We start from the raw sequence: 14,109 nt of genomic DNA on the forward strand, positions 1-14,109 counted from the left end.
CGCAGTAACGTCTTGACGTAATTTTCCACACAGAGCTTGTTGTTTTCAGCGTTGGACTGCAGCACGTGTTTCCCACTGTACTGTTTGGAACTGTGTTTTTTTTTTTTTGTATGATGTATTCCCAAATTTACATATCCAATCATCTTAGCATTGTTATCATTATCTTACGTTCCTCAAATAACAGTGAATAGCATCAACTGGTTAGTTGTGGTTACACACAAAAACAATGGATTTATTGTCTAAATATTGTCTTTCATCATGACAGATCATGGCTGACGTGAATTTAAAAATGTGAAACGTGTTTAAATCCCAACACCGCCCTCTGCCGACAGTTAATGATTATTAATAGCTGTGTATGCCTAATTATACTGTAATAATGATATGTATTGTTACAGGAGCATATACATTTAATGAACAGTATTTTAGTTATGTGTGTACCAGAAAAGGATAGCCTAGGGCTATACCTTGTCTAAGGAAATGAACAATTTGATTCGATTGAATGTAAAGCTTATCTCAGCGAAACAACTAGTCCTAGTTTATATCCCTAATAAATACAAAAGAACATGCTGTTGAGGATTGTATTATTTTTTAGACAGTTAGTTATTGTTTCACCTCGTGCTGTTCCCTGTCCTCATGCCCCTCCCTGTCGGAACCCTTTCTCTGTCCCCCACTTTTACATCACCATCCCTGCCAGAGACCTGCCTCTCAAACCTCCGGTACACTGAGATGATCAAACTATTTTTGTCTGTGTCTTCATCCTGTTGTCCTCCCACTCCCTGCCAGACGTTTGGCAGGGAGTGGTTGGTAATAACATCAAAGGGCCCTTGTGTTGTCTATCAGTCTAACAACACATCCCTGTCTCTGACCCCCACTTTTAGCTGTTTTAATTAATTTCCCGTAGACCAACAGGTCGGGGGCCCGTCTTGCCCAGGTATCACACCGAGCCAAAACAGTTAGCCTAGAGAGGGTGGTTTGTGAGTGGCTTGTAGAATATGCAGAGAAGTTGTGTAACCACGGATGGACAGTGGTGGTTGTTTTGGGTATTATGTGTGACCCTCAGCCCAGGGATAAAGTATTGAACCAAGTATTGACTCTGCAGTCTTTTGAAGAATAGGACTTCGAAACTTCTTCAATGCTTACAATATTTTTGAAAATCTTTATTGATTAGGCCATCGTTCACAGATGCATGCTGAACTGTTGCTCCGAACACAGGTAGTGGTCGTATGTCATGAGAAACATTTCTTGGTGAAGCAGTATAAACCCCATGTAAACCTTAGCACAAAGCACGCTCAAAAAGGCAGATCTAAAGAGACACCCCAGAGGCGCTGTCTCCCCCCACTCCCTGAGACAGACTGCTCACTGATTGGTCACCGACTTCCCAAACAGGACCATCAGCTCGTCCTGAGTGGTGGACTCCTTCTTCTGCATGAGCTGGGCGTGGCCCTTGGTGACGCCCCATCCGGCGGGAGTGGACATGGAGGCGCAGTGGGGGCGGCCGGACGCCGGCGGGAGCTTCTCCCAGTAGTCTCGCCGAGCCCTGACGGGGAGGAAGTGAACAAGTATGCACAATAAGGATGGGCGTTTGAAGGGTTGGCGGCGGCAGCCATTGGTAGCCGTGTGTGTAGGACCACAAGACCCAAGTACAACTCTGTCCTGCGGCCCTAAATTTACATTTAGATTTAGCTGACACTTTTATCCAAAGCAACTAACAACCATTCATGCACACATTCACACAGCAACAACGGCGGAGTCAACCACGCAGGGGGACAGCCAGTTCGTCATGCTCGTTGACGTAGCTAGTAGGAGCCAGGGATCGTACTAGCAACCTTCTGGTTACCAGCCAACCCACTCTACCTCCTGAGCTAATTCCCCCCCCACCACCCTCCAAGCGACATGCTGTCCCTCTCTGTCTTCCACCCAGGTTTCTCTCCGTCTACATTGTGCCGTAGAGGGCACGTTTTAGCAAAAGCCTTGTCCCTTCTGCGATCCTGGCACCCAATCAACGCGCCCTGTAGGCACCAGCCCAGAACTCTCGGTTAACGTTTCTGTCTGTATTCAGGAGTCCGGTGTTGTGCTCTGTTGTACTATTACATCTGGCGCCCTGTGTCTATGTACTTTGTTTAAATGTGCGCCCCATTTAGAAATATGCATTTCCTCTTTGAGGTCAATACTTAACAATCCTTCTAAAAAGTCCCATAAAGAACAGAATGTCTGAGGGGCGTCCAGCAGCAGGCAGACCGGTGTGTACCTGGCTCGGACCCAGGGCTTGGTGTGCATCCCCAGGCCACTGCCCCAGGAGCCGTGCTTCTCTGAGGCAGCCGGTAAGAACCCCCGCTCTGCCGCCAACTCCTCTGCCAGGGCCCGCGTGTGGTAGGGCTGGAAGCCACAGCAGCCTCCAATGTAGCGGATGCCAGAGTCGTAGGCGTCCCGGGCGTACTTCTGCATGTCCCACCGGGTCAGCACCCTGGGCTCCAGGGCTGTGAGGAAGAAGGGGAGCAGCTGTTCATGGTCACGCTCCAGAACTGATCCATGAGCTGGACTACACGCCAGACCAGAATATACAACAATCAGGAATAGGGGTGGGAATCACAGGGTACCTTACGACACAATAAGATATGCGATACAGCGATACTGCATAATCAATATATTGTGAGACAATCCTATAACGGTACATCAAGATAAATGCCTAACTATGAACGCAAAATTACTGTGAAAAGGTTTTTCAGGTACTAGTCTATGGTTATTTAACTTCCGTTCAGGTTTCCTTCATTCACGGGATATTGAGCGCCCAGGAGTACACCGGGCGAGACCGCTCACCGAAGGGAAACTCAGGGAGGTCGATGAAGCCCTGGCAATTGCAGTCGGGGGTGTGGTAGGCCAGGGGCTGGACCATGTAGTGAGCCTTCAGCCCAGCCTTCCCCACCCCCTCCATCATCATCTTCACCGTCTTCACAGCGGTCACCGGGTCAAAGTGGCAGTTGACCCCCACTATGTCAGCTCCTATAGAAACAGGTGCAGAACCAGTCTTCTTTAACAGGGTTGATATCCTTTGGATATTGTAAAGAACCTTCTGTTGGATTGAAAAACTAATAATGATAACAAATCGAATAAATATTTTTTATTATTTAAGGAATACCAAAAATTAATTATATGTTATTAAAGGAATACCCAATAGTTTCAGCTAGTCCCCTCCACTTTCTATCAAATAAAAAAAATCCCTTCAGCCGCAGAGTATCATTTTCTATTTATTTTCTCTATTTCCCTTAAGACCTTAAGAGGGACATTTTTGTCTATTTTTACACCATATCGTCAGGTTTTAACTTTGAGATTATTTATTTTTTATGTTTGGCTCTGGTTTTCCTTTAAAGCTGGTCTTTTAAAGTAAGACACCCTAAACAAAACCTGGAAACCACACCAGAGTGTGCGGCGAAGGCTTGAGGGAGGGCAGCAGGTAACATCCCAGGATGAATGTTAGAATACATTCTTCACCATACCTGCTTGCACCAGTCTGACTGCACAGTCTCCAGGGCTGACCCCATTCAGGTCACCTTCCGGTCCGATACACAGCGTCACGGCCACGGGCTTCCCTGTGGTCTTCAGGACCTGGACGGCCCACTCAGCCTCCTCCACATGCTCAAAGTACTGCCAGAACCACACAATACAAGCTGTCCCGTTGGTTGCACTGGCTACATGTTTAGTTCGAGCTCAAACAAACAAAAGAGTATTTTTAGTGGGAGATTACGACAGCTAAGCCGCAGAAGGACAGATTTAAGAATACTTTTTTACCTACTGCAATTAGACTTTATAATAACTCCCCATTTTAGTAAGGACAGAAGAATATTAATTTAAACTTTAGCTTGAGCTGCTTACATTATCAAACTTATCTATACTTATACATGCTTAGATATATATCTCTATTTTTTTATTTGCACCTGTTTATAGCACACCTTTTTATTTGCACACCTGTATATTTGCAAACATTTTGTACTGTTATCTCTGAGTAACAGCTACTTCTACTTCTACTTATGCAAATGGACCATCCATTCCACTTTTTCTAAACTATGCAAGGTATTGTGGGCTCATGGTTTAGGTGGAATATGTGTGTATACATGTGTTGTGTTGGGTTGTGTTGTGTTGTGTTGTGTTGTGTTGTGTTGTGTTGTGTTGTGTATATGTATATGTATGCTGGCTGCTGGAACACCTACATTTCTCTGTTGAGATGACTAAAGTATATCTTATCTTATGTTTATGCTTCTGTAATCATTTTAGATCCATCTAAATGATGAATGCAACCCTACTTTTGTAGTGTTCTATAAGCCGATTCGGGCTGGCCACCTATGATGGTGCAGGACGCTTAAATACAATAAAATCTGAAATAAGGCATACATGATAATTCCAGGAAGTCATGTTACTGCCCAATACTGATACTTGTACTGAGTGTGTTGAACGTGAATCTATGTGTGTGTATAATGCATATGCCTTAGGACAACGGATGAAAGTTAGCAATTAAGCTAACTCTGGCATATTTATATTGATGCTCTGGCTGACATGTTGATTAATGTGCACTGTCCTAATCAAATAAATAAATAATAATAATATGTGTGTGTGTGTGTGTGTGTGTGTGTGTGTGTGTGTGTGTGTGTGTGTGTGTGGTGTGCGTGTGCGTGTGCGTGTGCGTGTGCGTGTCGTCGTGTGCTGCGTGCGTGTGCTGTGGTGTGTGTGTGTGTGTGTGTGTGTGTGTATGTATGCATACATGCACTGCCTCACCTCTGCGATGAGAAAGTCCACCTTCCTCTGGACATAGACCTCGATCTGCTTCATGAAGATGGCCTTTACTTCAGCCTCACTCTTGCAGCTGAGGTAAGATGGAGTCTGCGAGACGCCACCAGCCACCAGGGCGTCGCCCTCGTCCGCCACCTCCCTGGCCAGATCACACGCCGCCTCATTGATCTGCTTTCCCTGGAATTTAACACAAACTTTATTAACATAAAAGGCAAACACTGTCTCCCAGCAGGTTCTTTTCTCTTTTTTGTGACAATATACAAATTCAAAATCTTAAAAGATTTTTTTTAAATATATTCAGTTGCAGATCCAAAATACAAGTGAGGTTGGTCTATTCATCGGGCGAGCTTAACTTTGTAAAGATCGGTTGGGACTTACAGTGAAACTCTGCACATTGCCCCTGTTCTCCAGTTTGTCATCACTGGCGTAGAAGGTAAACGTTTGGAGGATGTCTGCTCCTGCTCTGAGGAACTCCCGATGCAGCTGCCGCACTGAAACCACATGACAAGCATGTTCTTAACATATGTATGCATGCATGCATGCAGGAAAGAGCTGTTAGGGAAGAGTAGGGTTCCGAACAGAAACAAAATATGAATGCAGGGTCAACAGCACCACCAGTGGTTCAAACCATGAAACCATCCCATGTAAAAGTCCTAACTTTTTTTTTATTTAGGCCTAGATATAAAATGTAGATTTTAGATTTAGATGAACAGATAATTCTAATTTTATAAATGTGAAGCAAAGCTCAAACTTAATCTGGAAGTGAAGCAGGTTTTTCAGCAGCAAAAGTTTACAAACGGCCCCCATAGTGCATATTAAATCACCTTATGCCTTCTACATGCATCAAAACAAAAAACACATTTGCATCTGTAAATAGTGAAATAGCATAGTTGATAAACCAGAAGACTAAATGCGGGGTGTCTATTTGCGTGATACTGGTACCTGCTTCAGGGTGTTCTGAGGCCGCCTCCGGGGTCCACGGCCCTGCCTTCACGTAGCCTCTCTTCTCCAGTTCAAACACATAGCCTCCGTCCCCCAGCACCACCTCGCCTGCATCCAGACGCTCCAGAATGTTCTGTTCACAATTCACATGAGTTTAATTGGCCAGGAATTATCAACTTGCACCAATGCATTGCATGAAAGCTAACAGCTTAACTTTCTTACTTATTTTTTTTTTTATCAGATCCTTACAGCCCTGCACTCTGTCCATTTGTTTTATGCAGCAATTATATAGCATATGTTTAGCTATTCCAATTGAATTTGTCTGCAGCCTATTCCGTTGTTCTCTGTATTGCCTCGGTAGTAGGCTTTTTTTCCAAAGCCTCCCTAAATGGCTGAATGGAATGCAGCCCAATAATTAATATAATGCTATATAATGCTAAATAAGGAATAGCCCTACATCAGGTGGCAAATACTTTCTTTAGACAAGACAAATTGTTGTTTTACCTTCTTTGCTCCTCCTGGTGCCATACTCCTGTCTGAGGTAAGTGTTCAGGTAAGAGTCCTGTGCTCAGTTTGAGACAAAAGTAGAACACCTTAACAACAACAGTCTTATAGAGCTGGGGGTGTGGCTTATCCAAAGAACAGGGTCTATCATGTTTTTTTATCCATCTTTTTTTCATGCATGCATGGACACGCTCCACCAGCAAGACCCACTCTACCCCAGGAGATAAAGCTATTGGCAGCCTAGTAACTGCTATACAGGCCTCATCTAGAATTGAATTGACTTATCATTTATCATAATTATATTTACTTATTTAATATTATTGACCACTATTAGGCAGTCTAATAACAATTAAAAACGTTCCTGAGAGTAGCAGGCTGATAGCAGAAATGTACCTCTTTAAACAGAATAAAACGGTCAGAATTAGTGAAAGTGTTCTGAACCCTAGAGAACTGGCAATGAACGACCCGCTCTACGAGTCAAGCAGGTTTTGGATCCGAAACGTTTAGCCCAGGGACAGTCAGACAACAGCAGCCAGACAGTCTGGTTCTAACACTATCATGCAAGGCCTTTGCAGTCGTTTTCGCAAGACCTGTCATCCCATATCAGCAAGAGTTCATTCCTATTCTGTGCGAGGGCTGGCTCTCTCCAGGCTAGTTTGATCAACGTATATATGGTAGAACATGAAGTACACACAGGTGGAAAGTATTCAATTCAATTCAATTCAAATTACTTTATTTTTCCGTTAGGAACTTCAGATGTGGAGGAGCAGCAGGGTGTGTCCATACCCAACAGTACATACAATAAACAAAAAAAACATGCACACACGCGCAAACATACACCATAAGCCCTTCAGAAAATAAAAATAAAAATCCTTGCCTAAGCCTAATAAATAAATAGTAATATTACCTCCATAGTGGAGGATAAATGAATACATTATTTAAAAAGATTCCAGGTATTAAAACAAGAGGATACAGTTCAAGGAGGGGTTAAACCATTCAAGAGTCTTATGGATGCCGGGACAAAACTTGACAGGGCTCTGTTTGTCCTTACTGTAGGGGCTCTGTATCTGCGGCCTGAGGGTAAGAGGGAATACTGTCTGTGTAGATGAGGGATGTGTAGATGTATTGATGAGGGATTCCTGCTTTTGTCCAATTATTTTGCTGCTCAGTTTGATGATTCTGTTTAGTGGGTTCCTATGGATGTTGGACAGTGCTCCAAACCAGGAAGTGATGTTAAAGGTGATTATGGATTCAATGAAACATCAGTAGAATGCTGTCAGAACGGATTGGTAGACCTGGAGTTTGCAGAGTTTGCGAAGGAAAAAGAGACGTTGCTGGCACTTGGAGTGGATGATATCAGTATTTGTTTTGAAGTTGAGTTTGTGATCGATTGTTGTCCCAAGTAATAAATAATAATAATACATTTAATTTAGAGGCGCCTTTCAAGACACCCAAGGTCACCTTACAGAGCATATAGTCATCATAAATCATTTAAAAAAACAAGACATTGTGGAAAAATAAATAATAAATAAATAAAACATAAAAAATAAGAAATAAATAAAACAAAAACAAGACCAAAACAAAACAAACAAACAAACAAAACAGTGATCAGTTAGACGTGTGTGCGAGTTTGAACAGGTGAGGTTTTGAGTTGTGACTTGAAGGTTGTAATGGTGTCTGACTGTTTATGTGTCGGGGGAGGAGTTCCAGAGCCTGGGTGCTGAACAGCTGAATGACCGGGCACCCATTGTAAGTGAGTCGTGATGTGGGGATACATAGTAGTCCAGCAGAGGTTGAGCGGAGGGAGCGGGAGGGAGTGTATTCTTGGAGGAGGGTCGCAGAGGTAACTGGGGTCAAGGTTGTGGAGAGCTTGTAGGTGAGGAGTAGGGTTTTGTATTGGATGCGGTAGTGTACTGGGAGCCAGTGAAGTTGGATGAGGACAGGGGTGATGTGGTCAGATGATTTGGTGGGGTGATGATCCGGGCGGCTGAGTTCTGAATGATCTGCAGTCTGTTGATGAGTTTGGTCGGGAGTCCGGTGAGGAGGGCATTGCAGTAGTCTATGCGTGATGTGACAAATGAGTGAACTAGGATTTCTGTGCTGGATTGGGTCAGTGATGGGCGGAGTCTGGCGATGTTGCGGAGGTGGAAGAATGCAGTCCGGGTGATGTTGTGAATATGGGGTGCGAATGAGAGGGTGTTGTCCAGGATGACGCCGAGGCTCTTGACTTTGGAGGAGAAGGGTACTGGGAATCCATCGATGATTATGAGTGGAGCTGGGGTGTGTTGTGATTTAGTGAGGATGGATTTGGATCCGATGAGCAGGGCCTCGGTCTTGTTTCCATTGAGTTTCAGGAAGTTCCTGCTCAACCAGTTCCGGATCTCTTCCAGGCACGTGATGAGGGAGGTGGGGGGGATGGCAGCGGTGGGTTTGGTGGAGATGTAGACCTGTGTGTCGTCAGCGTAGCAGTGAAAATGGACCCCATGGTGACGGAGGAGTGTGCCCAGCGGGAGGAGGTAAGTGATGAACAGGAGTGGACCCAAGACTGACCCCTGGGGGACACCCAGTGAGACACCTGAACACCCAGACTTGTGGTTGCTTAGTTGAACAAATTGTTGACGGCCGGTGAGGTAGGATGTAAACCAGGAGAGTGCAGCACCAGTGATCCCAATGCCAGCCAGGCGGTCCAGGACCAGAGGGTGGGAGATGGTGTCGAATGCTGCGCTGAGATCGAGGAGGATGAGAATGGTGAGTAATCCAGAGTCGGCTGCAAGGAGGAGGTCGTTGGTGATTTTGACTAGGGCTGTTTCAGTGCTGTGTTTTGGACGGAAGCCAGATTGGAACGGTTCGTGGAGATTGTTTGTGTCGAGGTGGGACTGTAGTTGTGCGGCAACCACCCTTTCAAGTGTTTTGGAGATGAAAGGGAGATTGGAGATGGGCCGGTAATGGTTAAGGTCAGTTGGGTCAGCACCAGGTTTTTTCAGGATGGGAGTGATGGCAGCCAGCTTGAGAGTGGGGGGTACAGTACCAGTAGTGAGGGAGGAGTTAATTATGTTGGTGATCATGGGGGATGGACGGAAGACATGCTTTGACAAGGGAGGTGGGAAGAGGATCGAGCTGACAGGTGGTGGTTTTGGCTTCGCGGATGAGTTCTGAAACGGTCTGTTCTGTTACTGGGGTGAAGTCAGAGAGGGAGCTGATGAGAGGTTGGCCAGAGGTGATCATCCAGGGTGGGTCATCAGAGGGGGTGCGAGATGAGGCCAGTTGTTGGTGAATGGTGTTGATTTTAGAGCTGAAGAAGTCCAGGAACGCAGTGCATTGGGTGGTGGAAATGTCTGGAGGGAGGGATTTAGGAGGCTGAAGTAAGTGGCTGACTGTTGAGAAGAGGACTCTGCTGTTGCCTGTACCAGTGTTGATGAGTTTGGAGTAGTATGAGGTTTTGGCAGTGGTGAGGGCATTCTTCTAGTGATGGAGGTGGTCCGAATACATTTGGCGGTCTACAGTGAGTTGAGTCTTATTGTAGAGTCGCTCCAGTCGACGACCAGTGGCTTTGAGCTGGCGCAGATGAGGAGTGAACCAGGGAGCAGTGTGGGTGAATGAGACTGAGCGGGTTTTCAGGGGGGCCAGGGTGGGGAGGGAGGAGGAGAGGCAGTTATTGTAGTAGTGAGTCACCAGGTCAGTCAGGGAGGAAGCTGGGGGAGGGTTGGGGTAGGAGCTGATCATGGTGGAGAGGTCTGTGGTGTTGATAAGTTTGATGTTTCTGAAGGAGATGGTCCGTTGTTCCTTGGTTTTGTGTAGTTGGGTATGAATGTCAAAAAGTACAGCTTTGTGGTCGGAGATGGGGAAATCGATGACATCAAGGTTAGTGGGAGTGATGTCAGTGCAGCAGATTAAATCCAGAATGTGACCTTTGTTATTATTACAGTATTACAGAGACCAGATCACTGGTTACAAAGGAAAATCTTCAGCCTTAGTCCCCCGTTTCACAAGGTCCAACACCAAATCACCTCACTGGCCAAGTAGCCCCTAAGCTCAGCCATAACATAAGGACAAGGACAAAAAGGTCTGAAAATAATGTATGCAAAAATAATACAATGTGTGAATGGGTGCATATGGATGTGAAGTTGTGATGTATGAAGGTGACATACATATCACACTATATATATATGGGATATATACATATATATATATATATATATATCTCACTAACCACTGGTGTTGGTTAGTGAGGTCCCCCCTTCACTGTAAAAGCGAGTGTCTAGAAAAGCGCTATATAAATTCAATCCATTATTATTATTATTATTATGTAATGCACACATTTACTAACACACACACACACACACACACACACACACACACACACACACACACACACACACACACACACACACACACACACACACACACACACACACACACACACACACACACACACACACACACACACACACACACACACCACACACAGACACACATTTGTGTGATCTGTGTGATCGAGTCCTGAACAACTGAATTATCCTTGACAATTTTGTTGTGAGCGATACAGCAAGGACTTGACTTGTGGTGATAATATGTTATTGTATGTTAACTGTTTGTGAAAAGAACCTCTCTCAGAGTGTAGAAGCAGTCAGGGGGTCAGGTTGAGCCAGGTTTCTAATTCAGCGTGGGAAGCCAGCTTTCAGTAAAGTGAGCAAAAAAGCTTTTCAAACAAAACCACAAAATAACATCTGTCTCTCTCTCTGCGTCCTCCCTCCCTATGTTTGTCCTCCATTGATAATTGTTGCATTTCAAGCATCTGTGATTGACAGGCAATGTGGATTCCCAGAACCAATCAAGGAAGAGATTCCCTGATTGGTTAGCCGGTTATTGCTACAGCACCTTTAACTTTGGTTCAATATCAGAAAACTGGATACCATTTCAATCAAAATTCCTATCTATGGTTTGGCCTCCTCCTATAGGGCCTGGGATTTGCAATAAACACCCCAAGGTCCATGAGGAGATAACATGTGAGGCTCAACAGGCATTGGTTGGATTGGATATGACCAGTGTCTTACAAAATAGAACATAAATATGCAGATCAGGCTGTAATTGTCTTTAATATGGCCTCATCGGTGGTTTACCGTTAAAAAATGAAATGCCAATATACAGGATTAGAGTCTTGTTATATTTGAAACCTTAATTTTTTTTGAAGGCCTGTAAGTGTGTCTTGGAACACTCGATACCTTGTAAAAAAGGTTTTGCAACATTGAAAAAAGAGCATATAGCCTGAAAGAAAGTTTCAAACAACTGCAAAAAGGATTTTATGTTCTATTTTTCCTTCTTCATAATTTTCACCAACAGATTTTCAAAGTTTCAAATATTTCACCAGCACATCTGCAGAGTTCCAAATCTGAAACTGTTCTCCCTGTGTATAACTTTGTTTTCCCGGTTTTTGAAACCTTGTAAATAGGGTTCTGCAAACAGGTGTTCATACATTGAGAGAAAAGTTATGAAAGATTTAATATTTAATATAAGAAAGTAAATATTTAATTTGAAAAACATGTAAGGTTTAAATTTACAACAATTGCAATGTATTTATTCAGAACTGAGTTGTAAGCACTGACCTTAAAGGTCCCATGGCATGCTACTTTATGGATGCTTTAATATAGATATGAGGGGACCCCTAACACATTATTTGAAGACGTTCTCGAAATTCAGCCATGGTGCAGAATTACAGTCACTACGAGCCAGTCGCACATTGAGCTTTCCCCAAACGCGCTGTTTCGGTGTCTGTAGCTTTAATGCAAATGAGGAGGAGAGAGGCAGTTCAAGGAGGAGGGTGGGGGTGTGGCCCTGAGCAGCTTGCGGCCACGGTACCATGCGCTCTGTTTACAGTGGATGTATGTTTATGGATGTATGCAATGGCGAGGGCGCACACAGCCTTTGGCCGTGTTCTATAAATATTCTAGAACACTCCGGATGCTCCAGCGGGAGTCCTGGAGCTCTACATCTTAATTATATCATATTATACATAGATATCTAAATCATATAATATATATTATCATGACCAAAAGCTGTGTGCGCCTCCAGACGATATTATAAATCTCAAACGACTGCGTCGGGTTCTCCGACGTCTCTGGTTCTTCCACTTCCACATCAATCTGAAGTAAACTGAACCGCATGCTGCCCGCTGCCAGCTGCCCGCTGCCGGGTGGTGGTGTCTCGCGGCAGCGGGCGGCGGGCAGCATGTCGCAGTTCATGTACTTCAGCGAGTCAAAGCCAAAGTACCTCTCCCCCATTTCCTACTCAACCATGGCTGAGAAAACCCTAACTACAGTCTCGTTGTGGATATACCAGAGACGTCAAAGAACCGACGTGTTGTGCGCCATAACACCAACAGCAGAACGGTTATCCAACACTTGCGTTATAGTGTGTGTAATCACAAACACACACACATGTGGTGCTCGCACGGTCGTAGCTCATTGTCTCATTGGCGGGCCAGATTCTCTGGGCGGGCAAGGCAGAGAGACGGATGGTAACTTGGCCCTTTATGACAACATATGGGGCCACATTCCAAATCAGCACTTCCATTTTTTCAAAAGCGATCAGGATACCTAGTGCTCGTTTTACACCAAACACAAGTTTTAGCCACTGGGGGACGAAAGCCAGGCTAGGGGAACTGATATTATGTTAGAAAACCTCATAAAGTGAGTTTTTCATGTCATGGAACCTTTAAGGGATTTGACCACACAGGCGCAAGTTTATGAGTCACAGTGTTCTGGCGCTGATTCGTTTTGAAACTCTGAAACTCTGAAACTCCTTCGTCCTTCAAAAAACCTTGGTTTGTACACCTCGTTCCTGCACGCAGGACCATTTTGCTCTAAACCTATTCATTGCTCTCTGCTGACGTACAGTCCAATCATATGTGCCGTTGACCGGGCTGTGCGGGATTGACCATTGATCGCTTTGTTAGTCGCTTGGCCGGCTGCTTTTGGTCGCTGTGTATTTTGCGATGTTTTCAAACAATGTATTTTATATATTATATATAGCCTCTTTGTTTTGTTAAATGTCATGAAGTCTAATATGTTCCATTGGTTCTTAGTTATAGCGTCATGTAGCTTGATATGAGTATAACAGCGGTTAAAAGTGTGGGCACAGTGGTCAAAGCGGTAGTAACGCTATCTGTAATCAAGAGGTTGCCCGTTCGATCCATTTTAACTTCATGTTTTGTTTTGCTCTTTTAGTCCAAGTGATTCGATGCAATCGGCCTCTTTCATTTGAACATTTTAGTATGAGTTAGTACGATAGAATGATAATTATAGGCGTAGAGCGTCGCAACTCTTTTATGATCGCAACACTTTTTAGTCAGACAGCCAGCCAGAGCCAGAGCCAGCAGCCGATAGCCAGCAGCCGATAGCCAGCAGCCGATAGCCAGCAGCCGATAGCCAGCAGCCGATAGCCAGCAGCCGATAGCCAGCAGCCGATAGCCAGCAGCCGATAGCCAGCAGCCAGCCATGGCTACACCATTCATCCACGCTCCAGCACCTTTGTGTCAGAGTTTCAGAGTTTCAAAACGAATCAGCGCCAGAACACTGTCAATAATTACCAGACTCCTAAACTTGCCCCCGTGTGGAGTTTTCAAATACAGACTAACAGGCCTTGGAAAAAGTAAATCTGGTTTAAATTATGAAAGTATTCTAATCCCATAATTTTGCACCTGTGTGGCCACATCTCTGAAAGTCAGTGCTGAAACTCAGTTCTGAATATTGCAATTGTGTAAATTTACACCTTACACGTTTTTCAAAATGAATATCCACCCTTTCAAAAATGTTCCCTCAATGTATGAACACCTGTTTGCAGAACCCTATTTACAAGGTTTCAAAACCGGGAAATTAAATTTTA

At 44.5% G+C, this 14,109-nt stretch overlaps 1 protein-coding gene across 1 annotated transcript; it reads right to left on the reverse strand.

Annotated features, from left to right (window-relative positions):
- Nucleotides 1–1,140: 1,140 nt before the first annotated feature.
- On the reverse strand, nt 1,141–6,468 carry LOC130381192 (betaine--homocysteine S-methyltransferase 1-like). Its single transcript, XM_056588658.1, has 8 exons — nt 6,229–6,468; nt 5,725–5,857; nt 5,161–5,273; nt 4,768–4,959; nt 3,495–3,642; nt 2,818–3,000; nt 2,249–2,477; nt 1,141–1,537 (listed from the first exon to the last, which is right to left on the reverse strand). The coding sequence occupies exons 1-8, from the start codon at nt 6,250–6,252 to the stop codon at nt 1,357–1,359; spliced, it is 1,203 nt and encodes a 400-aa protein (XP_056444633.1). The 5' UTR covers nt 6,253–6,468; the 3' UTR covers nt 1,141–1,356.
- Between the last annotated feature and the right edge of the window lie 7,641 nt (nt 6,469–14,109).

The sequence above is a fragment of the Gadus chalcogrammus genome, chromosome 4 (assembly GCF_026213295.1).
Source record: "Gadus chalcogrammus isolate NIFS_2021 chromosome 4, NIFS_Gcha_1.0, whole genome shotgun sequence".
Taxonomy (NCBI): domain Eukaryota; kingdom Metazoa; phylum Chordata; class Actinopteri; order Gadiformes; family Gadidae; genus Gadus; species Gadus chalcogrammus.